The sequence below is a fragment of the Trachypithecus francoisi genome, unplaced genomic scaffold, assembly GCF_009764315.1.
Source record: "Trachypithecus francoisi isolate TF-2019V2 unplaced genomic scaffold, Tfra_2.0 Contig01461, whole genome shotgun sequence".
NCBI lineage: Eukaryota > Metazoa > Chordata > Mammalia > Primates > Cercopithecidae > Trachypithecus > Trachypithecus francoisi.
In genome coordinates this window covers 1,472,402-1,500,037 of record NW_022681433.1, presented here as the reverse complement: position 1 = coordinate 1,500,037, position 27,636 = coordinate 1,472,402, and the positions used below count along the sequence as shown (strand labels likewise).

At 43.1% G+C, this 27,636-nt stretch overlaps 1 protein-coding gene across 3 annotated transcripts in view; it reads left to right on the top strand.

Moving 5' to 3' along the window:
• The first annotated feature begins 915 nt into the window (after positions 1-915).
• Positions 916-27,636, top strand: part of DGKH (diacylglycerol kinase eta) — a 222,378-nt gene continuing 195,657 nt past the window's right edge. For 2 of the 3 annotated variants that reach the window (XM_033234136.1, XM_033234149.1), the window contains exons 1-2: positions 916-1,223; positions 9,089-9,292. In XM_033234136.1, the coding sequence (XP_033090027.1) occupies positions 1,164-1,223; positions 9,089-9,292 (264 nt within the window). In that variant the 5' untranslated portion in view covers positions 916-1,163. The remainder of the gene's footprint in view (positions 1,224-9,088; positions 9,293-27,636) is intronic. The other variant, XM_033234140.1, reaches the window with a different exon arrangement.

Genomic DNA, 27,636 nt, shown 5'->3' with positions numbered 1-27,636 from the left:
TGAAAGCCCAGGAGGGGGAATAACCTGTGTAAAGCCAGTCACACTTGGACTGGAACTAGATGCAAATCGCTTTCAATGCCAAGATGATCCGAAACGCTATCTGAAACGCTTTTACAAAGGGCAGGAGGAGACTTGCTGTTTATTGAGCGCTCACTGAGAGCCACCCCATGTCCTAATTTGAGTCTAGGGATAAAACTGGAAGACAGATCAACTCCTTAGCCGGTTCTTTCCATGAAAACGTTGATAATGAATTTTAAAAGCACTACCTCAAGTTTAACCTCTCCTGTAGTTGGTAACCCATCTGCATTCTTTAAACGTCACAAGGAAGAAACCGTGCCCGGCGCAGCTTGCCCTGGAGCGCAGCTGGAGTGCGGCTGAGTCTTCGCTCAGCTGAAGCCGGTTACTGTCCAGTGGGATTTCGCTCAAGCTTCAGCACCCCCAGGAGGGGAGGCGCCTGCAGCGCGGGCCGCCAGCGTTTGGAGGGAGGCGGGCGCGGGCTGCAGGCACCGGGAGACTGCAAGAGCGAGAGACAGGGGCGTTGGGAGGCGTCTCCCGGGACCCGTGTGTGCTCCCGTCGCCAGCGCGGTGGCCAGCCTAACCCAGCCCAGCCCGGGCTTTCCTCGCCACTCTCCGCGCGTCCGGCCCCTGGGGAGGCCGCTCCTCTCCGCGCGGCCGCCCCGGTGCCCGTGACCACCCGGCGGCCGCTTTCGGTTCCGCGCCTTATAAGGCCTGACAGGGGGGGTCACGTGCGTCCCGGGCCGCCCGCCGGGAGGAGGGGGCGGCGGGGGGGGGGGAGGGGCGGGCAGCGGGGAGGAAAAGGGGAGGGCGCCGGGGGCGGAGGAAGGAGCGAGGGGCGGATTCTGCGCCCGTGGGAGGCGGCGGCGGCGGCGGGGAGCGGACCGTTCGGAGCCGCGCAGGGGAGCGGGACCGTGGAGAAGGAGGCGGCGGCGGAGGAGGAAGGGACCGGCGCGGGGGCGGGAGAGCGCGGCGGAAGCCGGAGTCGGCGGGTGGGCCGGTGGCTGGCCCTGGGCGGGGAGCCGGGGCGGCGGCGGCTGCCGAGAGGGACCGCGGCGAGGGAAGCGCATCCAGCAGCTCCGGCGCAGCGGCGGCGGCGGGGACCCGGGTCCGCGCGCCCGGGCGGCCGGCGGGCGCGGGCCGGCGCGATGGAGCCGCAGCACGTGCGCCCCGCGCCTGGCGCCCACAGCCCAGCGTGGGAGGAACCGGTGGGTACCGCGCCCGCGCCCACCCCCTCCTGCTTCTCCTCTGCTCCCCCCGCCCGGGCCGGGTTCCGTTCAGGAAATGGCCCGGGATGAGGTCCCCAGCTGCTTCCCAGCCGGGGCAGCGCTTCCTCCGCCGCCCGGGCTCCTCCTCGCGCGCCGCCTGGAGCGCCTTTGTCCGGCTGATCGAGGCTCTCCGCGAGCAACCGCTGGCGACGGCCCTGCGAGGACCGTTTCCCGGCTTCATCGACTCAACTTTTCACTTGCTTTGAGAGCGTGGAATGTAGGCGGGGGAGAGGAGAAGCCAGGCTGCGCGGTCGGCGTGGGGAGTCGGAAGAGCCCGGTTTTCCCTGCCGAGACCGCGCCCTGGTCGTCACCTGGGCGCGCAGGTTCCCCGGGACCCGCGCCGGGAGAGGGTGAGCGCGGCGCGGAGCCCAGAACCACGCCTCCGACTCCTGCCCGCCGCTAAAGCTTGGGCGTCTGGAGGGTGCAACGGGTTTTGCCGGGGACGAAGCTGAAAGCTGACTTCGCTTTCGCCTGAGATTTCGCTGCACACGCAACGCGGAGGTTGAGTAATTTTAGGAGCCAAGAGTAGTGTGTGTGCCTGTCTTATGTGTGCAAGGATAAGGAGGAAGAGACCGGGGGGCTTTGGATTTGTTCCCTCAAACTCCCTCAACTTTCTTCTTTCTTCCGATTCTAACAGAACCGTCTCACATCCCTCCAGGGATTCCACCCCGGAATCCCCCTCTCTCACTCAGAGCTCTGGAAGCCTGTGTGGGCTGCCTTTTCCCTGGCGTCGAATTTTGGCTCTCCACGCCCTGCCTCGATGTTTGCTACTCCTTCTTGGTTGACATTCTGAGCCAGTCTGAAAAGCCCCGTCCGAAATTTCTGGCCTCACCCGTGTTCCGGTCAACGTGTTCGGATGCTGGTTTCCCAGGGACTCTCCGAGTCTGCTCAGCTGGCCCTCTGCCTGTTGAGAGCCGCTAGGTCAGGTGCCAGGGTTGGCTGTCCTTTTTCTTTTCTAAGTATATACGCTGTCAGCTCCTTTGCTCAGAGTACGTTTCTCGGCTTGATTCCTGACCTTTCAGAAGCGTCCTTCGACTCTGAGCCCTCTGCATCTGCAGCTGTCTTTGCTTTCGTGAATTTGAACATGTCGTCAGGTTGCCCATCTGCTCATGTTTCTTCCATTGTGGTTATCACGGGCCTTAAGCTAGTCTCCAGATTAAAAATACAATCCAGTTTTGAAGTTTAAATCAAAGATCATTGAGAACTAAACTCAGTGACTTGACTTTTAAACTTTCCTGTAGGAACCTGGATACTTTAAGCCAACACCAATCACAATGGAAATATCCGGGTGTATGTTATTTTCCTTTAGGCTGCTGATGTCAGAACTACTTGACATTTAGAAGATTAGAGAAAGAAGTTTATTTTTTTGCGTCTCTAAAGTGACAAGTGAAATGCTCATTTATTTTCCACAGAAAATATTCAGTTCCCAGTCTTAGGCACTGGAGCTTTTAAAACTAGAGCCCTAACATAAATGTGTGAATGGACTGCAATACTTTATCCAGACTGCAGAACCATTTTTAAAAAATTAGGGTTATTTTCTTTAAACACTGAAGACCTTTTCATTTGCTCTGCACCTATTTTCATTCCGCACCTATTATGTTCCAGGACTGTTGGATAGCAGTTACCAACAACAGAGAGACAGATCCTTGACCTCAGAAAGCTGACGTTCTTAACTAAACAGAATGTCTTGTTTCATATATGTTAATGGTTTACAATCAGAAAGTCACAGAAAATACATTCAGAGATCATGGGTGTGAGGCTTCAAATAATACTTTTCACAAGCGACTTTATTCTAAACCCTGTGGTCACACAGATATGACCAAGTCCATCTAAGAACTAACGAGGGGAATTCTCATTTAACTTCTTTTAAAAAGACAATTTATCCAAATTACTAAAAAGTGGCATATAAAGATAAATGTGGGATACGTTAGGGAAAAAAGTGTTTAAATGTTAAATCTTCCAGGCATTTGGAGCAAGGGGAAGGGGGAGGGAGAGACAGTTTAATCTACATATGTTTTGAAGGGACACAAAATCCATCAGAATTGGGGATTTGTGACCTTTTTGGGGGTTAGCAATCCCTTTAAGAATCTAATCAAAGCTATGGACCCTCTTTCCCTCAAACATGCGCTAATGTGACATACATGTTACATACATATGTTTTATATATGTATTTGTGTGTATATATGTAAAACATTTTAATACAATTTCAAGAGTATCACAGATTTCTTTTAAGACCAGTCTGTGGATCCTCAAGGACCTCAGGTTAGAAACACCTGCTTTGACTTGGACTCCATTTCAAAGTTTTTTTTTAATTTAAAAACGTTTTTGTTTATTTTTTTTGAGACAGGGACTTGCTCTGTTGCCCGGGCTGGAGTGCAGTGCTGTGATCGTAGCTCACTGCAGCCAGGAACTCCTGGACTCGAGGGATCCTCCCGCCTCAGCCTCCTGAGTAGCTAGGACTACAGGCACATGCCACCACGCTGGGCTCATTTTGGATTTTTTTTGTAGAGGTGGGATCTACCCAGGCTGGTCTCAAACTTGTGGCCTTAAGGGATCCTCCTGACATGGCATCCCAAAGAGCTAGGATTACAGGTCAAGAGTTTATAAAATTTGCTTTTTAAATTCAAATATAGGCAACTTAATGCTTTACCATAAAAGTATGCTCATTTACATTTATGAAAAGAAATGTTCAATACTCAACAATATTGAATACGCTTAATATTCATTCTGTTCAATAATGAACAGATCCTGTTGCATTATCCCTTACAGGATAACATAAGGGCATGTACATATAACAACAGCATACGTGTAACCATTTACTCTCCTCATTGTTTGAGACAGTGTCTCACTGTGTCACCCAGGCTGGAGTGCAGGGGCCAGATTCTCAGCTCACTGCAACCTCTGCCTCCTGGGCTCAAGCAATTCTTCTACCTCAGCCTCCCAAGTAGCTGGGACTATAGGTGCTTGCCACCATGCCAGGCTAATTTTGGTATAGATGGGCATGGTGGTGCGCACTTATAGTCCCAGCTATGTTGCCCAGACTGGCCTTGAACTCCTGGGCTCAAGCAATCTGTCCACCTCAGCCTCCTAAAGTGTTGGGATTACTGGCATGAGCCACTTCACCTGGCCTGTTCTTACTCATTTTTGATGGAACCTAAAACGTGATCATGTGATTCTGCATGGAACTATTCATGCAGAAGAGCAAACACAGTATCAGGAATTGATGATGACAAACAGTAAAGAGAACAGCACTTTTCTTTCTTTTTTGTTTTTGAGACAGAGTGTCGCTCTGTTGCCCAGGCAGGAGTTCAGTGGTGCCATCTTGACTCACCGCAACCTCCGCCTCCTGGATTCAAGCGATTCTCCTGTCTCAGCCTCCCGAGTAGCTGGGATTATAGGCGCCTGCCACCATGCCCGGCTAATTTTTTGTATTTTTAGTAGAGACGGGGTTTCACCTTGTTAGCCAGGATGGTCCCCATCTCCTGACCTTGTGATCCACTCACCTCAGCCTCCCAAAATTTTGGGATTACAGGGGTGAGCCACCGCGCCCGGCCCAGCACTTCTTTCTTAAAATGCAGCCATGTTGAGCTGTTGCTGAACTTTACGACACGATTGGGAGATGAACTGAAGTTAGTTAAGTGAACCATTTAAATAAATGATCAGCCTTATTCTGGCTAAGTCATTGTCCTAAAGAAGATAAATTTTAGCATTCTAAGTTTCTGTGTATTTTCTTTAATGCTAGCTTTGAAATGCAATCAAATTTCAGTGGAAATAGAGGCATAACCTAAATTTCTAATCAATTAAAAATACTTTAGTGGTGGGCATGGGTGGGTAGAAAGATATGTAGCCAAACAAGCCTTACTGGGGGGAAAATAGGTAGTTAGAATTCTAGCCAACACTTCAAAAATGTGGAAGTACTTACAAAATAGTGCTTAGTGGGGCGATGCTAGAGTACACTTATAAAATTTGCTTTTGGTGCAGTGGCTCACGCCTGTAATCCCAACACTTTGGGAGGCCATAGTGGGAGGATCTCTTGAGGCCAGGAGTTTGAGACCAGCCTGGGGAAGATGACCAGACCATGTTTCTAAACAACAACAACAACAAAACTAACAACAACAACAACAACAAAACTAGCCAGGCCTGGTGATGCATGTCTGTAGTCCCAGCTATCCTGTGACTACCCTGGGAGGCTGATGCCAGAGGAGCCTTTGAGCCCAGAGTTTAAGGACGCAGTGAGCTGTGATTGGCCATTGCACTCCAGCCTGGGCAAGAGAGCAAGAACTTGTCGCTAAAAAAAGAAAAAAAAATTGCTTTATTTTGAAATGGTTTTATACTAGTTAGTGCTGATAAAACTATCCAGGTCTAAAGGAAAATTAGAAAGGAAAGAGTTTCAGAGGATAGGGCCAAAATATAAATGAGAGGTTTATAAACATCTTTGCATTGGGTCTAGATGATGAAAGGTTTTTGCCTCAGGTACAAGGATGACCATATGTATATGCAGTTACTATCATGATTAATCCCCAAATCTTTTTCATTCAGGTAACAACTAAGGAAATGGTAATAGGTTAAAAGTTTTGAATGTTAAATTCTGAATATGTAGCAAATAGCATGTTCTTAAGTTTTAATTAAGGCAGTTTCTCAATGCCTGTACTTGGTCAACCTGCAGTATTCTTTGATTGCATGGTTCCTTATTGATTAGGAACACAAGTCCTAGAACACGGCTATATTTTAAGTGCTGACTTGAGCTCTTCAGGATATAAGATGTAACATTCTGTGTATTTATGGTATAATATTTAAGATAAAACCATAGAACATATGAGATTTAAAAGTTGCCAATGGGTATAAACCCCTTTTGTTATGAATAGTGATCAGTAAAAATATAATTCAAAATACCTCTGTAGAAAATAATACACTAATATTCATAAAGTTGGTATCAGCATGAAATTTGGCAGTGACTTACACATCTTCAGTCTAATAGGTGTTCTTTATTTTAGTGGGCCAGGATCTCTATTAAGTAAAAACCTAATGTAGGGGTAACTACCACCTATTTCCATTTCATCCTAAATGCAGTGTCTACACAGCTTATGTTCAAGTCTTTAATAGTGTGTTTGTCATATGTTCTGAACAGAGATTTCAAAGTAACAATAAAAATGTAAGATGTATCTAAGCAATTATTGGAAAATCTGAAATCACTAAGTAAGGAAAAGATCAAGAATTCTTATAAATCAAATAAATAATGTAAGATACCTCATATTTGGAATTGTTTCAGTTGCTATTTTGAGCTACATGGTTGAAATGGTTGGAAAGATTGAGACCTTGATGTTGTAATACTTTTAAAGAAGGTGAAGTACATTGCAGGTACACAGTGCACAAATTAGATACTCATTCTAAAAACTTCTAATTTACAGATAAGACCGAGAAGAGGGTAGTAAGTCAGGTATCTTAAATAATGGATTGGTTGAAACTGGCTCTTCAGAAGAGGTGATTGCAGAAGTGCAAAGCTGGCTCTGAGGTTAAATCTTTATGAGAAGGGAATACCTTTACTCTGAGGTATTAATGGCTCAGCTCTGGGATATGAAACATTTTAAGTATCTTTAAGCAATCAGTGTCTGAATCAAAGGGTGAGGTGTGTAATCTGACCTCTTAAAATCACAAAATCAGCGTGGGCATGAGATAATGCCTTTCAGTTTTAATCACTCGCTGCCTGGATTCTGGAAAATGTTGCTGTATAAAACAAAGTATGAATAGAAGTATATGGTAACTGACAGACTGACTTTTGTTATACAGTGTGGTCAAGTGAATAGAACATTAGAATAGTAACCGCATGATTTTGACTTTGGTCAAAAGTCAAAATGACTTTGGTCAGTTTGTGATTTGGGGCCTCAGTTTCTTTACATTAAAAGAGAGGACTAAACTAAGTTTATTCTTTCAAAAGACCCTGTACTAGGTGTCCTTGTCTACGTTTCCAAAATATTGGGCTTGTCCATGACCAAACAGGTGGGGATGAAGGCCATTATTTTGATTATTTTTCTCTTTTAAGAATTTCCAGAAATACGTTCTTTGCAGATAGAGAATTACACATTTGTAGAGCTCTAAGCGCTCTTAAAATTCGTTTTGCCCAACTCCTTCCTTTCCTAAAGGAGTCAATATTAGCTGCAGAAATAGCTTCTCTGTTATTATTACATAGCAGCAGTCTGCTGTCTTTAAATATTTGAACTAAACACATTTTACATCTTAATGAATTTAATTTACAATGTGATGTCCAGTATTGGGATTGCATACTATTTCTTAAAACTTCTTAGAACTATTAGCTCTAATAAATCAAATTTCTTGTTGGGAGTAAGACTGCAAGTTAAAAAAAAAACCAAAACAGAATCTTAGCTTGGAGGAACCTTAAAGGTCATGTCAACTGAAAAAATACGAAAGGAATGGGTACTGAAAGGCATGAACATGATAACAGAAATTGACTGCTTTCTCCAGGTGGAGAGACTCCACAGTCTGGCAGGGACTTTTTGTCCTATTTAAAATATTTAAAAATACAGCTAACACCAGTTTGGTGTTCTCTTTGGATGACAAGAGGGATCTGTCGTTTTAGTGTCTTCTCCCGCAGCCCGCTCACACCTGTGAGGCTTCTTTGACGTTGAGCGTGCACAACCCGCTGCCAGTCCGCGGTTCCCAAGTGCTCGCGCAGCCAGCTCGCAGGGGAGTTGTGCGCGGTGGCCACAGCCTGTTGATCCCATTTCCTCTTGCTCTAGTGCGGGCTAGGGAGTGGCTCTGCCAGGACTTCCAAGGCTTTTTGTCTCGGGTACTGGTGTTCGCATGGCTCGAGTGCATTGTTTTCTTCCAGGCAATCTCGGTTAGCGCTTCAGCTTAGACAGTTCTTGTGCATTCTGTCGTCTTGGGCTGCGTGTAGTCTCTTGTTTCTGCGCTTTCTCCACGCCCTTCCCAGTTTCCTGTTAGCCGAAGGGGATCGCTCTTTCTGAACGAAAAGTTCTCAGAGCGGAGCTGAACCTCCCGGAAAATGCTCTTCTCTTCCGTGTGCGCCGGATGGGGGTGGGGGTGGGCCAGAAACTGAACGCCGCAGTCGGGAGAGCTGAGAGGGAGAGCTGAGAGGATCGGACGGCCCTGGCTGAGGCGGGAGAGGTACGGTCCTCGGAGTGGGGCTGGGGGTCGGGAGACCGACGAGGGGCAGCGCCCGACTGTCTTGGGGGCAGAGGGGACTTTTATTCAGCTGGAACCGCGCGGCGAGGCCCAAGTGTCTCTGGAGAGATTCGGGGTCCAGGAGGTGGCGGGTGCACCCAAGGGTGCCGGGAGGAAGCTGCAGGTTTCCATTCTTCCCCAGGGATTGGTGTTGCCCCTGCTGCACAGAAGTGAGAGGGGGTGTGCGGGCATCGCCACTGCGGGGTGGGCTGCAGAGGTTTCCTGCCTCCCCCACCCTCCTGTCCATCCTGGGGACCCCAGATCGTAGAGGGAGTGGAAGAGATGTTGTTCCAAACCCTGTCACCCCATCCTCTCTACCCGCGCTGGTCCTATCCAAGGCTGGGTGCGCAGGGGTCCCAGGCGGGCGGGGGTCAGCGACCCCTGTGCCCCACCGTGGCCGCCACTCCGGCGGGAACCGGGCGGAGGAGCCGGGTGGACTCCTGCCTGGAGGGCTCCTGTCCCGGGCGACCCTTCCCCCGCGGGAGTAGCTGGGGGAACGGAAGATGGCGGCGGCGGCCGGGCGCGGGGTTCCGGGCTCCGCTTGGGCAGAACCCACCCGCTGACCGCCGCCGCCGCCCCCGGCGGGCGGTGCTGTGTCCCTGCAGGAGTCGGAGAGGATGGCAGGGGCCAGAGGCCAGCACCACCCTCCGGGCGCCGCTGGAGGAGCGGCCGCCGCGGCCGGCGCCGCGGTCCCCTCCGCCGCTGCCTCGGCGGGGCCGGGAGAGGATTCGTCTGACAGCGAAGCGGAGCAAGAGGGACCCCAGAAACTGATCCGCAAAGTGTCCACCTCCGGACAGATCCGGACCAAGGTAGGGCGGAGGAGGCGGGCCTGAAGGCCGCGTGGAAAGCGGGAGGTGGAGAGGGTGCGGGGGCGCTGGAGCGCTGGAGCGCTGGAGCGCGCCGGGCGATCCCGGGAAGGCGGGGATGGTGGGGATGGTAAGGCGGGGCGGGGCCTGGGGCACGGGCGGGGCGGGGCGGGACGGGACGGGGCGGGGCCCGGGGGTCGCTGGACCGGGGTGCTGCGGCAAGGATTCCCGGCTGGCGTGCGGGAGGCTGCGAGCCTGGGCTCCCAGGGAATTCGGCTGGCAGAGGCGGGTGCAGGGAACCCGCGGCTCGGCGGGAGCGTGGGAAAAAGCTGACGCGCAGTCGCGAGTTCCCACTTAGGGAACTTAAAAGGAGAGTTTCAATTTTTCTTCCCTGCTGTTCGGGGGAGCGTGCGCGTGTGCTGGCCAACCAGCCCGCGCTGCAGTGAGCCCTGCTGCTTTCCCTCTTAGGCCCACTCAGAGGGTGGGTGGGAGGTGGCAGCGGTCAGCCTTTCCTGCCTCTCTGCCTCCTGCTGCATGCAGTCTGGGAGGCAGAAGCCCCGAGGCAGGCCAGTGGGACATGGTACTCGCGGCTTAACCGCACCCTGCGTGGCTCCAAGGGCTGGCCTGGCTCTCTTGTCGCAGGTTCCCGCCAAGTGCAGGGTTCAGAACCATGCGTCCGTGGTTCTTTTTAATAATGAAAAGTTATCTCTGTGCTATGTGGACATTAGAATGGTGTATTACTCTTGTTAATGGAGCTTGTGCTGTCGACCTGTGAGGTCTCAAAGTTAATTTTTAATTTGATCATGAACATACACAAAGCAAATGCTTATGGACAGTAAAGGATTTTTATATATTCTAATTTTTATCGTAGTTTAGAAATCTTCACAGAGTCTGTTATCAGTAGGGAACTTTAATGAGGAATTTGAAAAGGGAACCAATAAAATCACTGGCTTTGGGTACCGTCTTTAAAAATAAATTTGCAAAAAATTCATTCTACACCTATTTTTATGAAAAAATTTTCCCTAAAGTCAATGAACTCCTATTTGGAAAAATAATTTTTATTAAATGCCTGTGGAGGCAGGTCACGGTGGCTCATGCCTGTAATCCCAGCACTTTGGGAGGCTGAGGCAGGCGGATCACTTGAGGCCAGGAGTTCCACACCAGCCTGGCCAACATGGTGAAACCCCATCTCTATTAGCAATACAAAAATTAGCTGGGCTTTGGGGCACGCACCTGTGATCCCAGCTCCTCTGGAGGCTGAGGCAGGAGAATCGCTTAAACCTGGGAGGCAGAGGTTGCCGCGAGCAGAGATTGCACAACTGCACTCCAGCCTGAATGACAGTTAGACTGTCCAAAAAAGGCTAGTGGATTAATGTTTGTATTAACCTGCCTCCTTATTTTCTGAAATACATATGTGTAAGAACAACACACAAGAACAACCGTTGACAAGACACACTTATTAAATAGTTAGGGATTCAGTCCCCTTAGTTAAGAGTACATCTTGTAACTCCTTTTAATAGTGACTTTTTGAGTTTGTAGTAAATTAAGAATATGGCATTTAATGTGTTTTTATAAGATTAAGGCTAAAAAGTTAGGGACTTTTTCCTAAAAGTGTTTTAAACATTTCAAATCTTAATTCTGAAAAAAGTTCATAAAACTGTGTCAATGATGGGCAAAATGGCAGGTTAAGAAAAAAAAAAAAATTGTATGGAGGCCAGGCATGGTGGCTCACGCCTATAATCCCAGCACTTTGGGAAATCAAGGTACCTGAGGATGACTGGAGCCCCGGAGTTCAAGGCTGCAGTGAACTGAGATCGTGCCATTGCACTCCAACCTAGGCAATGAAATGAGACTCTGTCTCTTAAATAAACAAGCAAACAAACAAACATGTATGTTACATGTTTATATGAAATGGTCAAAATTCCATGCATACTTATATCAGGATTAACCAGTAGATTTATACTGTTCGAAAGAAAACTTAGAGATGACTCTAAATTGAATTGAATCATGTCAAACAACAAATTTGTTGGGAGTACCACTATATTTTATAGGTTTCATGAGCTCATTGTAATAGCTAAGATGATATGCTTATGGAGACTAAAAGTAAATTTAAAAAGCACATTATTTGTGATTTTCTGTCTTTCTAATAAAAACATTTAGCATATACATTTTGCCATCATGAGAGATAATTTTTGATTATGAAATGAAATATTGCTTGAATTTCAAAAGTGTATTGAATGTCAGAAATTCTGCATTTTACACTTTCTCATATGTTAGAGAGCATATAAGTTCATCAACATTTTCATATATGAGCACCTGAGATCAGGGTATAAGATTTCTGAGACCAGTGAACTTCAACCTCATACCCCATCTCCTGCAATTGGACTGTTCATGTATGTCACAGACTTCAGCATTTATGTCTTTTATCACATATACTGATATGTGAAGAAAGTGAGAGCAATAGGGGGAATTTATAGAATGAGAACTACTAAATTTAACGTTGGTTCCAAGTCTTCAGTTATGATTCAGATGAGAATTAAGGGAAGGATCTTTAGAAAAAGACAAATACTTTCTGTGTCCCTGCACAGGTGTGTAAGATAAGAGCTCCTGGAGGAGAGGTAGGCCCTAAGATTAGCTCAAAGCCCAGTCTTTCTTTTTTTTTTTTTTGAGATGGAGTTTCACTCTTGTTGCCCAGGCTAGAGTGCAATGGTATGATCTCTGTCACTGCAACCTCCACCTCCCAGGTTCAAACGATTCTCCTGCCCCTGCCTCAAGCCTCCCGGGTAGCTGGGATTACAGGCATGCGCCACCACGCCCAGCTAATTTTTTATTTTTAGTAAAGACAGGGTTTCTCCATGTTGGTCAGGCTGGTCTCGAACTCCCGACCTCAGGTGATCCGCCCACTTCTGCCTCCCAAAGTGCTGGGATTACAGGTGTGAGCCTCGGCGCTCAGCCCTGGTCATTTTTAAGACAGCACAAGCAGTTCTTGCTCGTCCATCCTGCTTTGTCAGTAGGTCAAAACTGCTCAAATATGGAATGCTTCGTATGGTTCAACCTAATATGTCATCATTTAACTAATCAGTTCTTTGCAGAAGTAAATATGGGTTGTTTTAGGACAGTGCACTAATCTAAACTTTTTCATAGTGGATTTGATGACTTTTTAAGTAAAGAATGGAACTGGTATTGCTTTTGAAATCAGTGTGGCTTAATAAAATCCTCATGTATATTTTAGCACCCTCATCATAACTCCATACAGTATACTTTTTGTTCCCCTTTTCATCTTCCATTTATTCCTGGTTTTGTTGTATGTCTATGCTGTCCTCTCTACTATTTTCCTCTTTCTCTGTTTTGAACTTTTTCCTTTCTCTGAATAACCTAAGTGGAATTTCAGGTGGTCTCATCTAGTCACTCAGGTGCTAAACACTGAATGATTTTATGGCTGCCTTTATTTCTCAAAGACAGAAAGTCACTTATGTACAAAAGTGAAAGTGGTACTGATGTAGGAAAGCCAAAATGGAGTCCCAACACTTGTCATATGTCTTCCTCCTCTTTACCTTCTTGAGTTTTTGGATTTGCATTCAGACATGCTGTTGTAGAGAATTTCACAGGTGTTTACTGAGAATAAGACATTTTTGAAACAATGCTAATACAGATTCAGACAAATTGGGTTTTGAGGATGAATGTGAAAGAAGCTTTGCGTGCTTTTTGTTGGCCCATGAATACTGCAACCTTTCATTTTATGGGAATGACTGGAAGAAACTTGGTCAGGCTTACAGCCTAGGATTGTTCAACAATCATAAACCGAACAGTATAAACAAATGGTAACCATCTCAATGACTTTTTCTGCCCTTAGGTCATCTCGGCTAAGGTTAAACTGCATGTGTCAAAAATACTTCCTGATGAGGTTTATTGTGTTCTCATTTATTTATTTTTTTGACATTCATATGTCTTCTTACAGCTAATGGCCACAAATGAGTCTCTAAATTTAGGAAAAACATACCTAAACACAAAAGATACTCAGAATTTTGCATCAACATTTTATCTAGGCTGAAGGCAGTGGCTCATGCCTGTAATCCTACCACTTTCAGAGGCCAAGGTAGGACAATCAGTTGAACCCAGGAATTCAAGACTAGCTTGGGCAACAGTGAGACTCCATCTCAAAGAAAAAAACAAACCCAAAACAAGACCAAAAAACACACCAGTATTCTATCTGGATTAAGATATATTTTTGGTGCAGCAAACCACTATGACACATGTATATCTATGTAACAAACCTGCAGGTTCTGCACATGCAACCCAGAATTTAAAGTAAAATAAAAGAAAGAACACAAATCTTACTGCTACTACTAATTATATGTATAACTGTGTGTGTATATATGTGTGTGTGTGTGTGTGTGTGTGTGTGTGTATATATATATATATTTTTTTTTTGAGACGGAGTCTCACTCTGTTGGCCAGGCTGGAGTGCAGTGGCACGATCTCGGCTCACTGCAACCTCTGCCTCCCGGGTTCAAGCGATTCTCCTGCCTCAGCCTCCCGAGTAACTGGGACTACAGGCACATGCCACCACGCCCAGCTAATTTTTTGTATTTTTAGTAGAGACGGGGTTTCACCATGTTGGCCATGGTGGTCTCGATCTCTTGACCTCGTGATCCACCTGCCTTGGCCTCCCAAAGTGTTGGTATTACAGGCGTCAGCCACCACACCCGGCCAAAAACATGTATTTTTAAGCCCAGTAAGGATAATGATCACATTCTTCAATTGATATCTTGGTTTCAATTTAATATGAAGGATGTATAAACAAACTCCTGTTCCTTTATGGTAAGGCAGTATATGAAAATATTGATTTGCATTTTTCACTGCCTTATACAATTTTAATTTGTGCCATTAAACATTATCTTTCATCACAAACGCTAGGTGAAGTATGCCGGGGAAGACTTGCTCTGTGTTTTTGAAATTGTAGGTGGCAGCCCATTACTGGGTCATGATGGTCCATGGCCAGCATTTAAAAGAGAAGCAGAATAAATTAGGAAATATTGTTTATTAGCTAGAGTTCTGAGTGGAAACATGGGAATCATAATGATCCAAATAGATGGGAAACAGAAACATGGCCAGAAGAATATTAGGAAATGAGAGTAAAGTGATACCGACAGGTTTATTGCTCTGAAACTCAATATGAAATCAGAAGCAAGTAGGAACTTTTACATTTTGATAGGTGGTGAGCAGAAAGATATCTCAAGCAATTAACACACATTCAGGCCAGAAGTTGGCTAACTTTTCCCATAAAGGGCCAGATAGTAAATAGTTTAAATTCTGTGGGCCGTAAGTTGTCTGCTGAAGTTATTTAGCTCAGAGAATGGAGGTTACTAAGAAGGGGAGGGTGCTGGGGAGAACTGGAGAACTCCAGAATGATTCTGGAGAATAAGTTCTTATTCTGGAGAATAGAAGAAATTCTTTAGTAGAACATGGTGACTGTAGTTAATAATAAAGCATTGTATACTTAAAAATTGCCAAGAATAGATCTTAAATGTTCTCACCCACAAAAAATTAAGTATGTGAGCTGATGGATATATTAATTTGCTTGATTTAATCATTTCATAATGTATACATACATGAAAAATCACTCCATGTACCAGAAATATATAAAATTTTTATTTGTCAGTTATACCTTAGTAAAAAAAAGAAAAAAATTACTCTACTTTGCCATTGTAGTATCAAACAGCCATAGACAATACTTTAAGTGTTGCTGTGTTCCAACAAAACTTTATTTAAGGACACTGAAATTTGAATTTCATATAATTTTCATGTGCTAAGAAATATTATTATTCCTCTTTTTAAGAAATCAATTTGAACATGTGAAAACCTTAGCTCGTTGACTGTATAAAATCAGGCGGCCGGCAGGATATGGCCCATGGATATAATCTGTGGGCTGTAGTTTGCTGGCACCTGTGTTAGAAAATGGAAGGTAGTATAGTTAGGTTTGCCAAGCATTGCAAAGTTAAGGTGCTGTTAAATCTGATCCACATTTAAGGGACCAAATAAAGCTAGATTTCAGTCCATTTAAAAAATCTCATCTTTGTAGAACATTTTATTTTTAGCTTGGTTTGCGTCTTTGCTTCCATTTTAATGTGAACTAAATATAGACTGGAAATTCTGACTCTCAGTACGGTAATATATGGTATAACAGCTTTCTTTCCATTTTGATTACAAGTTAAACATGATATCCCATTATTAAAGATAAGAGACATAATAAATAATTTGCTAAACCTTTACATATAACTTAAAGATGCCTTATTTTAAGGTATCTAAATTTAGAACTCTTTCATTTAGTTTAAGTTTGCTTGTTTGCTATTGTGGTAAAGAGGCAAAAGGTTATATGAAACTACCATTATAAAGGATGTGGGGCCCCTTTCTGTTTCCAGGGTACAATGTTTTTCACTCATATTGGATTTGTTAGGCTTTAATTACTCAGGAAATGTGTTTAATAGCAAAGGTTTTAATTAAAGAGAGTTTGTTTTACATCTAAGAATAGACCTTTGAAAAAGGCCATAACATGTTAGTAGGTTACAGTTTCCCTTGGCAAATTTGTTTGGTTTTGTTGGATATTGAGTATTTTACTCTATGACTATTTAGTCACTGGAAACACATTTGTAACTGGGCACCGTGGCTCGTGCCTGTAATTCTAGCAATTTGGGAGGCTGAGCTGGTAAGACTGCTTAATGCCAAGAGTCTGAGACAAACCTTAGCAAAACAGGGAGACCCCATCTCTATAAAACATTAAAAAAATAAGGAAGTTAGCTGGCCGTGGTGGCACCTGTGGTCCCAGCAACTTGGAACCACTGCACTCTAGCCTGGGTGACAGAGCAAGACCTTGCCTCTAAAATAAGAGAAATAAAGAAATATTTGTATTTTTGAGTTGGTTAAATGATTTTAAAATGATCAACAACTATTGGTGATAGTAGTTTTAAATTAGGAGTCAATGTGCATCATTCCTATTTTATATAGTTCCTTTTTTTTTTTTTTTTCAAATGATCATATATGGTAATAATTCTCTCCCTCCTGCTTTTTGTTGTGAGGCTATTTGGGAGACTGTTAGGCTTCTGTTTTATATGAGGAAGTACGGTTAACTTTATCATGTGTAGATCTGGAATCTCTGACCTTCTTACTGTGTCATTTGAGTATCAGTGCTTTTTCAGACCACCAGAATGTAATTTAGTATAATAGATCTTTTTAAATATAAGCTTGGTGCATTTAATTCAGAAATTTAAAAATACTTTTCTGTTTAGCATTTTCTTGGTTACACAGCAGTTTTCTATACATGATCTTATGAAACAGTTGTGTACAGTTACCTAAATTTTACAAATGGTTATACTGAGACCGAGTTTGAATATCTGCTGAGTAACGGACAAAGCTGGAACTCAAAAGCAGTTCCTTCTGATGATTGTACCCATATCCCTTTCACAGTGGATTAAAATGGGTGGGTTCCAGATGCCTTGCTTTCAGTAGCCTCATAGCTTCTTGGGCAGTGAAACGTTAATCTACAGCATGCAAGCATGTGTGTGTGCAGGCAGGCGGGCTCCTTACTTCTCTTGGTCTCTCTCTCCTTCTCCTTCCCTTCCCCCTTTTCTCTCTCCTTTAAATTCCTCTTTTCCTCTCCCTTATTTCCTCCTTCTTCCTGTTCCCGCCTTTATTCATTTGTTTAATCTGTGAGCATATCTCTCATCAATGCTTTAGGTTTCATCATGCCTTTTTGCATTTGGAGACTGTGTTTTTAGGGACAGATATATGACTGCACATTTGAAAAGTAAATTTTGAAATAAAAAATTCCAGCTGAAATTTATATTCATTTGAATTAAACTTAACAAAAATCATTGAGACATTTTTAATGTACTTTTAAAAGGATTATTTTAAAAGAAAATGCTTCTAGGTACCTAACTCTTCAAATAGGTTTTCAAAGAAAACTCTTAGTTTCACTTCTATAAGGTAAGATGCCATTTTTGAAAGGTCATGGTATAGTGTTAAAAAGAATCACGTGAAGTAATTTTCCACATGGCCTATTAAAACATATTTGAGGAAAAAATATGAGTGAAATTTATTTTTACCTAGCTAGGGAATGAAAATGACAGGATTTTTTCGGCCTACTTTTCTCCATCTCACTATTTTACTTAGGTAAGAAAAAGTGCAAGAGTTTATATCTGAGCAAGCATGGTGATTTGAGTTGTATTGTTCATCTACACTCTTGTAGTACTTCAAAATTAAGTGATAATATAATATTTGATATTTGTAAGAATATATAATATCTCTGTAGTTTGTGAATCTCAATGGTAAAATGAACACCTGTGAATCTAGCTTCAGAATGGGAACATTTTCAATATCATGCATCTTCCTGTGTGCTCCTTCTCAGTTTACTCCTTTGTTGCTCCTCAGTTCATGCATTCAAAGAAATATCTATGGTGTTCCAAGTACTGTTGTAGGTACCAGGGATAGAGCGATATGCAAAAAATATACAAAAACCTCTGCCCTCATGGAGCTCACATTTTAATGCAAGGAGAATTTATGAACTTGTAAATACATGAAATGCATAGTATATGAGAAGGTGAGAAGTGCTATAGAGAGAAATAAAGCATGGCTGTGAGTGGAGGTGCAGTGGGAAGGGATTTTTAGGCAATGAGCCATGTGGACCTCTAGGGGAAGAGCAGGCTAAGTAGAAGGAACAGCAGCTGCAAAGAGGGAGGTCAGTGGGGCTGAAGGGGGTTGGGGGGAACCGGGTAGAAAGTTGAAAGTGAGTTAACAGTGTCCAAAGTAAAGTACTATAGAGAAGGTTCTTAGCCTGGCATTCATGCATGCCTGATTTGGTTGGGTTTTAGAGGGCTCCCCCCAAAGTTTATGTCTATGTGTATGCCCCTCAGAAGGTTAAAACCATTGATTTGTGAAGGGGAACTGCAGGTCAGAAAATAGAGATAGATGAAAAAAATACATATATATATAGAGAGAGAGAGAGTAAGTCCTCACTCAACATCGTTGATAGATTCATGGAAACTGACTTTTAAGTGAAATGACGTATAACAAACCCAATTTTCTTTCTCCTTGATGTTATAATGAAATGATGTTGCATGAAAAAGTGTTATTCTAGGACCTACTGTACATCATTTTACTTAACATCACAGTTTCTGAGAACCTATTGATGTTGTTAAGTGAGGACTTACTGTATACACAATATAATTCCACAGTAATATTGAACTCTTGAATATAAACCAGCTGTTGTCATTTTCATTTGGAGAAAATGTTAAATTTGCTGGTGGGTTCAATGAAATGGAGTGAGCCAGCAGCATAGAATAGCAAGGTTCCTGGAGAAGTTAGATAGTGTTGGGTTTGATTCTCAGCTTTTCATGTACTATTAGATGGCCTCAGACATGTAACTTAAGGGGACAGAGAATGCTCTGCCCACTGATAACTGTGTTTTTCTGTTCTTCTTGGCCCACCATTAGACTTCCTTTTCCCGTTGCAGATAGATGGAGATATGTAACTAGCCAGTGAAGTACAGGTGAGAGTGATGTCTGTCACTTGGCCTCTCAAGCTGTTTGTGGGACTCTCCACACCCTGTGTTTTCCCTCACCTGCCAGGTAGATGTAGATTATCCAGTGGAAGGAGCCTGGATCCCTGAATGACTTCATGGAGCAGAGCCCTTTGTGCTCCTCCCTGAATCCCATTAGCCACATTGGATTGTAACATGAAGGGGACTCCCAGAGTGCTAGGATTATAGCACTTTGTGAGCCACCGCACCTGGTCTTCAAGTGTCTGTTGAAAAAATATTTTAATAAGAACGAATGACCACTTGGAGGTGGTAGTGGAAATAATTGGCCAGGTTGACTTTTAGGTGCTTCTATGGCCCATTCTACTTAATCTTGAAATATCTTTCTAAGAGCCTTCTTATCTGCCCTTCTTCAGCTTCTATTTACTCTTCATTCTACTGCAGCTATTTCATGAAACTTCTTTTGCAAAGGCCCTTAATAATTTTAATTGCTTAAATCGAGTGGTCTCTAGTTTTTTGTCAACTGCTTCTTGCCAGTTTGGATGCTATTGACCACATCTTCTCATATCTTCTCTTCTTTTGCTTTCAAAGTTTAAGTTCTCTTATCTTTATATATATATATATGTAGTCTTACTCTCTCATCCAGGCTGGACTACAGTGGCACAATCTTGGCTCACTGCAACCTCTGCCTCCCAGGTTTAAGTGATTCTCCTGCTTCAGCATTACAAGCAGTTGGGATTACAGGTGCATGCCACCACGCCTGGCTAATTTTTGTATTTTTAGTAGAGATGGGGTTTCACCGTGTTGGCCAGGCCGGTTGTGAACTCCTGACCTCAGGTGATCCACCCGTCTCGGCCTCCCAAAGTGCTGGGATTACAGGCATGAGCCACTGGGCCTGGCCAAGTTCTCTTATCTTTCTTACTATCTTTTCACTGCCTCTTAGCCTCTATCCCTGATTCCTTTATTGTCAAATGTTTTTGTTTCCTAGAAGTCTTAATTCTGTTTGCCCCTTTCTAAGTTAATTTGATCAATTAGATTAGGCTTTGGCCACCAGCAATATTGGCCTTTTTCTAGCCTGTATTTCTGAGATCTGGGCCTCTAGTTCCTTTACCTACCAGACACTTCCTGTAGGGGGTCCCCTAGCCATCTCAGTCTCCATGTTCTCAAACTGAACATATTTGTGCAGTCCACCCACTCCCAGCCAAATGTTACTCCACAGCTTTTATGTCATATAGAATAAATTGCCTTGTAGAGAAGAGATTGACTTTTTGTCTTGCTAATCACCATCATTAATTCATTTGCTTTCATCACATACCCGTTTAGTGCCTGCTATGGCCAGGCATAGTGTTAGGTGCTGGTGATTTAGAAGTGTATGAAAGAGACACGTCCCCACCCACGAGGACCTCACTCATTGTCAGCGGTCACCACATTTGGTCAATTCTATGTATCTTAGATCTTATTTAATCCTCACAGTAAAACTATGAGGTAGGTAAGTACAATTATTCTCTCCTTTTTAGAAATAAGGAAAGCAAGGATTAGATAAGTAACATGCCCCAGGTCGCACATGTCAAGTGACTTGTTTGATGCCTGATTTAACTGTTACTGAAGTGGCTACGTTGTCTGGGGTATATACTCTGGGGTTTGTTGTCACACTCCAGGAAAACTTAGGACATGGACACACAGGAGGAGTTTAGGAGTGAAGATTTAATAGGTAGAATAGAAGAGAAGGAGAAACAACTTCCTCCATAGAGGAAGGGGTGTCCGAGCAGAAAGGACTGGCTGGTGGCAAATGTACCGAGTTTTATAGTCCAGTTTGAGGAGGTGGTGTCTGATTTACACAGGGCTCACAGATTGGTTCGGTCAGGTATGATGTTTACATAGCACGTGTGGAAGGCTGGTTGCCCTACCCTAATCTTCTTATGCAACTGGGCTTTCCCATTGATCTGCGCCATCTTGTCTGCTCCTTACAATACACGTAGCTGGCAGAGAAGGGAAGATGGAACTGCCATCTTGAAAATGTCTAGTCCTTAGTTCCTGCGGGCATTCACCTATGCAGGCTCCCAGCTTGTAGGCTGCTCTTTGTTAGAAAATGATTTGGGGCTGCTTTTCATTAAAAAGAAAAGCCTTACCAAGGACTCCCATACCTTTGCTATCTGTCTAAGTAATTCCTTCTTAACTCCTATATCATTATGATATACTGTCCCTTTGATGCATGAATCTCTCATGAATTCATTTCTCCCTTTCCATTTGCTGCTTACCCTAACTTCATTTAACCTTTATTATCTGTCATTTGGATTTTTGCCATGTATTTCCTCTCTTCTCCATTCTCTACTCCAGTGCCAGAGTTATCTTTAGAAAAGAGAAGTATGATACATAATACATTTTGCATAAGCTCTTAGATGTTGCCCATTACTGGTGGGATAAAGTCTAAAGTAGTCTTTCCTAACTTGATAGTAAACGACCTTTCTATTCATTCAGCCAATTTTTATTGAGTTCTATTCTAGGTGCTGGGATGGTAAAAGAACATAAAAGCCCTGCTGTTACAGAGCTTATAGTCTATCAAGGGAGAAGTTAATTAACATATAAACAGACACGGTTCTATCATATAACTGGTGTTCATAAGCATAATGAAGGAAGATAAAGCAGGGTAAAGGGAGAAGGAGAGATGGAGAGGGTGTGTGTGTATGTGTGTGTGTGTGTGTGTGTGTGTGTGTGTGTGTGTGTGTAAAATATTTTGGTTCAATTAACCAGGATAGGCTTTCTTTGATAAGGTAATATTTGAACAGAGATCTTAGTGAAGTGACAGAAGCTATGTATGCAGATATCTGGGCTCCAAACACCCTAGGCAGAGCCAATGCCATGGTATTCCAGTTGTGTTTTCTGTCACTGTCATCCTCTGTCCAGTCATGCAAAACTCTTCTCTGTTTCCAAAGTAAGGCAGGCGTTTTTATCCATCCAAATGTTACAGGTGTCTCCCTTTTCCTATTTCTCTGTTTGATTTTTTATTTATATACCATTATTTCCACACATTTTTCAAAATATTCAAAATGGTTTATATTCCACACTATGTATTAAGCTTAGGTAAAATAGGACTAGAGGACTATGAGATCAGGAGGAAGGTTAGAAGGCTAATATATAGAGTGGGGTGTCTTGCACAGCTAGAGATGAGTTGTAAATTTGATCCCAGGTAGCCAGAGCAACAAGACCAGTTATAAAGTTGTATTACCAGTGGGAAAAAAAAGCCCTCTAGATTTTAAGGGGGAAAAGCTTTTCTAGCTTTTCTTGATAGAATAAAGAAATCTGTTCTATCAGTTTTTGATGTGGGTGGGAGTGAGGTCTGCAATGTGTTCCCCTCACCTACATCCACTTGGGAGGTGTCCTTATGATGTCCTCCCTTGTGAGGTCCGGACATAATCCAGACTTCAACTTTGTGTGACAGTAGTTCTGTAGGAGATTTAATTAAGGCAGTTTTAGTTACGGCCAACTCCAGGCATAAAATCCAAATTATTTTTGAAGACTGAATAAACGGCATGTACTTTAAACAGTTCTCGGGTTAAACCAGGCATCTACTGAAATACTTTCGAAGTGTAGAATCTCAAGTTATCTGCTGTTTTTACCTATTTATTCAGGTGTAGTTGATACAAGGGGATGGAGTGATGTTCTTAGCTATTATGGGAAGAAAAATCTGGTATTTCTTGGTGGCTCTCATAAAAACTGATAAAATGGTTCTACATTCAGGTTTAAAAAATGTTCTTTAGAGCTTTATGAGTGCATTGCAGAATATTAAAAGCTGTGTATGTTTTAGGATTATTGTGAAAATAGTGTTGACTTCATGGACCCTTGAAAAAGGTCTTGGGAACACTTGAAAATCCTGCTAGGGCAATGTATCTGGACCTATTTTTTTTTTTCTTGAAGAGAGTGCCATGAGGATATCTGGAAGAAGAGCAGAGCAAGCTGAAAGAACAGCAAATGCAAAGGTTTTGAGGAAGAGACACACCTGACACCGTTCCAGGGATGAGCATTCCCAAACAGCTGACACATTCCAGCTGAAGGGAAGGGAGTGAGGGGAAAGTGAGTAGCAGGAAAAAAGTCAGACATCAGGGGAGCAGTAGAGAGGTCGCTGTGACAATTTCCTTGACAATTTAGCACAGTGGTTAGCACATAATTAGCACTTAATAGATGCTAGTTATATTAATATTAAAAGAATATGATCCATTAGCAAGTTTGATATTTAAAATCAGCATCTAAAACAAACCCTTTAACGAGAGGAGGGAAAAATGTAGCAATGGTTGGAGAGGGATGTTGGGGTCAAGCTAGAGCTTTTTGTAAAAAGTGAAATGACTGTTTTAGGAGAAAGACTGTGGGCTGGCTGGGCGCAGTGGCTCACATCTGTAATCCCAGCACTTTGGGAAGCCGAGGGGACGGATCACCTGAGGTCGGGAGTTTGAGACCACCCTGACCAACATTAAGTAACCCTGTCTCTATTAAAAATACAAAATTAGCCGGGCTTGTTGGTGCATGCTAACAAGCCCAGCTACTCAGGAGGCTGAGGCAGGAGAATCGCTTGAACCCGGAAGGCGGAGGTTGCGGTGAGCTGGGATCGCGCCATTGCACTCCAGCCTGGGAAACGAGAGCAAAACTCCGTCTCAAAAAAAAAAAAAAAAAAAAAAAAAAAAACCACCATGGGCTGAGAATAATCCACTTGAGGGAAGAGATTAAATGATGCAAAAAAAGAAAGAATTACTGTCCTTGTATATGCAAGACGGGGTGGGATGACGTGAGGAGCTGGGTTTCCCTCCAAGCAGGTCAGTTTATCCATGAAATGCAGTGGGGGCAGAGGTTGGCACTTCTAGAAATTATTTTCTGATAATTTTGATTTTCTCAGTGGAATATGAAGTTAGGTCGTCAGCTGAGAATCAAGATGGGGGAGAGGGTATGGAGGTCTGAGGCTAGAGGAAAGGTATGGAATGCTTGAACAGAGGCATGGGAAAGGGAATGGGCTAGAGAAATGCAGCAGTGTAAATATCAAGTTGCATTGAGGGCACACCTGAGCCGGGTGACCAGGACTCGAAGCACTGTCAATCTGGTGTGGGATCATGTTCAGCTGCTTGGGTGCAGTAAGTGAAGTGGAGGACATGGTCAAGCCGCTGTTGCGGTTTGTCTGTGTGTGCCAGGGAAAGTGTGGGTGGATACAGTGATAAGCTCTGGAAATGATGTTGGATGAAGAGGGAGCGCTTGAGTCAGGTCCTAGGGAGTAACCATGGGACGGAGCAGTTGAGGTAGGAAGGAAGAGAAGACTGTTGGCAAAGGTTAAGTCCAAGAATTAAACTTTAATCATTAAAATTTAATAAAGGAAAGAAATAAAAGAGTACGAAAAGAAACTATATAATTTTAATGATTTTAAATATGCTTTAGAGATGCATTAATAACAGGTTTTCTCTAGATCGTGTATGCACAGCTGGGGGCCCTTTTTAGTAAAATACAAAGACCATTTTACTTAGAACATGAAAAGAAAGTTTCCTAAAGAAGGAAAGAAATCTGATTTGGAATTTTTTTTTTTTTTTAATATACAAATGAAACCCTGAAATGCATTAAAGAAAACGAGTCCCAGTTTGAGTTCCTATTGGCAAGCTACGTAACCTCTTCAAACCTTACTTTTCCTCATATGTAAATGCTCGTAAGGATATTCTGAGGATTAAGGAGATAAAGCCTTCAGCCTGGCATCCAGTAAGTGCTAGTAAATGCCAACTATGTATTCAGGAATCTTGACGTGAAGGGCACTTTTTCCAATAGGGCACCTCCGAACGTCAGAAGGATGTGAGTGAATGAGGAGCTAGTGAAATCTTCCAGTCACAGGGAAAGAATTCTCACGCTTGTTCTGCCTTGGACAAGCCAAAAACCAGAACTGTTTGTAAACCTTTTTGTAGATTGAGTATCATCTAAGTAGACAGAGCTTTTTATCATAGATCTAGTTAAGATTCCACAGTAGGAAGGGAAGAATGTTGAAGGAAATTCAACCTTCCCTTGGTAATAAACACTTCTACCTTATCATCATTCATAGATGTCACAACAATTCTAAATTATTACTGTTTGAGTATTTGTGGTCTTACTCTTTCTCTTCTTAACGAGGCAGCACTCTAGCCTGTTGGATCAACTCCTTCATTCACCTTTGCTGTGGAACAAGAGAGTGGATATAATGAAGGGAGAGGAGAGAATCACTTTATGGCATTGCCTTAAGGCCCCAGGGTTTGTGGAGTAGTTGAGGGTCTAGAGTGAACAGGTGAGTCACAGGAACTTTACTTTCCTGTACAGTGGTGGAGTGGGGGTAGTTGAAGGGAGAGGCGAATGTGAGCATATGTGAGATATTCTCTAGGAAATATCTGGGTGAGGAAGGAGGCCGGGGTTCCATCTGGGTAAGTAAGGGGAATGGTCAGTAGTAAAGTGTGGATTATTGTCATCATTGTAACCTGATGTTTATCTGTAGGATGATAAAGCTTGGGGAGCTTGATGTACTCTTTAATTAGCCATAAACAATGTGATCATATGATATAGAAAACATGAAAATTATTAGTTTTCGAGACAGAGTCTCCTTCTGTGACCCAGGCTGGAGTGCGGTGGTGTGATCTTGGCTCACTGCAATCTCTCCCTCCCAGGTTCAAGCAATTCTCCTGCCTCAGCCTTCTGAATAGCTGGGATTGCAGGCATGTATCACAATGCCCAGCTAATTTTCTTGTATTTTTACTGGAGACAGGGTTTCATCATGTTGGCCAGGCTGGTCACTTCTGAGCTCAAGTGATCTGCTCGTCTTGGCCTCCCAAAGTGCTGGGATTATAGGTGTGAGCCACCGGGCCCGGCCGAAAACAATGAAATTGTGAAGCAGTTCTACACCATGTTCATAGCAGCGTTATTCATAGGAGCCAAAAAGTGGAAGCAACCCAAGTGTTCATTGATAGAGGAATGGATAAACAAAATGTGGCACACACATATAATGGGACATTATTCAGCCTTGAACCGGAGGGAAATTCTGACAGGTCACTGTGAGGTGAAAGGTCGCATTTTCAGGTGTCAGGCAATCTTTTTTTTTTTTTTTTTTTGAGACAGAGTGTCGCTCTGTTGCTCAGGCTGGAGTGCAGTGGCCGGATCTCAGCTCACTGCAAGCTTTGCCTCCCGGGTTTATGCCATTCTCCTGCCTCAGACTCCCGAGTAGCTGGGACTACAGGTGCCTGCCACCTCGCCCGGCTAGTTTTTTGTATTTCTTTTAGTAGAGACGGGGTTTCACCGTGTTAGCCAGGATGGTCTCGATCTCCTGACCTCGTGATCTGCCCATCTCGGCCTCTCAAAGTGCTGGGATTACAGGCTTGAGCCACCGCGCCCGGCCGGTGTCAAGCAATCTTTACTGCAATTTTGCTGACACTATTGAACACAGCACCACATTGAGCATATTTTCACATAACAGAAAACACGACATGTACGTACTTAACATTTTATAGGGTCGATCTTCCTTATTCATGGTTTCAGTATTTGCTAATTTGCCTACTCACGAACGTTTATTTGTGACTTCAAAATCAATACTTGTATGTAATTTTTCACATGTGAACAGTTGGAGTTGCCCAGTGTGCACATTCGCACCCAAGGATGAACCTGGCTGTGCTCTGTTATCTTGTTTCAGCTCTCATGCAATAAACAAGTGCCCTTTCATGACATGGTTTTGCATGTTTGTACTTTTTGTTGATGATCTCACTGTTTACAGTGGCTCCCTGTGCGGAAGTGCTGTCTGGTTTTCCTAAAAGTAAAATGCTATGATGTGCATTATTGAAAAAAATATGTGTGTTAGACAGGCTTCCTTCAGGCATGAGCTGTAGTGCTGTTGGCCCTGAGTATAATGTTAATGAATCAAGTATACTTACATTCTGTTTAAAGAATGTATGTGTATGTTTTATTAAGAATATAACATATAACATGTGATGTTATATGTATCATATATATTCTGTTAATATATATGTATACACATATTCTTTAAACAGAAGCACACATAAAATGAAATTATATGTTGATTAATTGACGAAGATGTTGTGAGGTTTGCAGGAACCTAAACCTAGTATTTCCCATAGGGTCAGTGGTTCACTATCTGTTAATCCAGAGTTGTAGTGACTTTATTGAACATAACTGCTGTAAGTAATGAGAATCAAATGTGCGTTAAACTGTTTTAAAGGAAAAATAGTATTAATTTATGTGTTTTTCAAGGAAAACCAATATTTGAGTTGAAATCCATCACTTTAGAACCTGTCAAATGAGAATAGTATATCAAATCAGAATAGTATACCCAAAAATCTCTTCTGTAAAAATAGATACTAGTTTATGCTTTAATTTTCAACACATTTAAAAAAGAATTTTGAAGATAGAACACAGAATTACTCATTTCATTTAAGAAGACCATTTTTCTGTCCTCACCAAGCACGTATCTGGCTTTGAGATAATTTGTTCATGTCATAGAAAAATGTCTTTTATCCTAGAAAGATCATAAAAGTTTGAAATGACAAATAGATATCATTGTGTGTGCTAACGCCAACATTTTATATTACCTCTTAATCTTTAATTATTAATTATTGCCACAACCGATGTAGCAATTAATAGTGTATTTGTTGCTTTTATAGTTGGATTAATTAATTATTTTTTTTTTCGCTGGCCATGTTTTATTTGTCCTTTTACTTCAAACAGGATAACCGAAAATATAGACAATATTCAATAAAATAAAATAGATGAAACAAATTCTAAGAGACCGTGACGCCACATGCTACATTAATCTAATTTTATT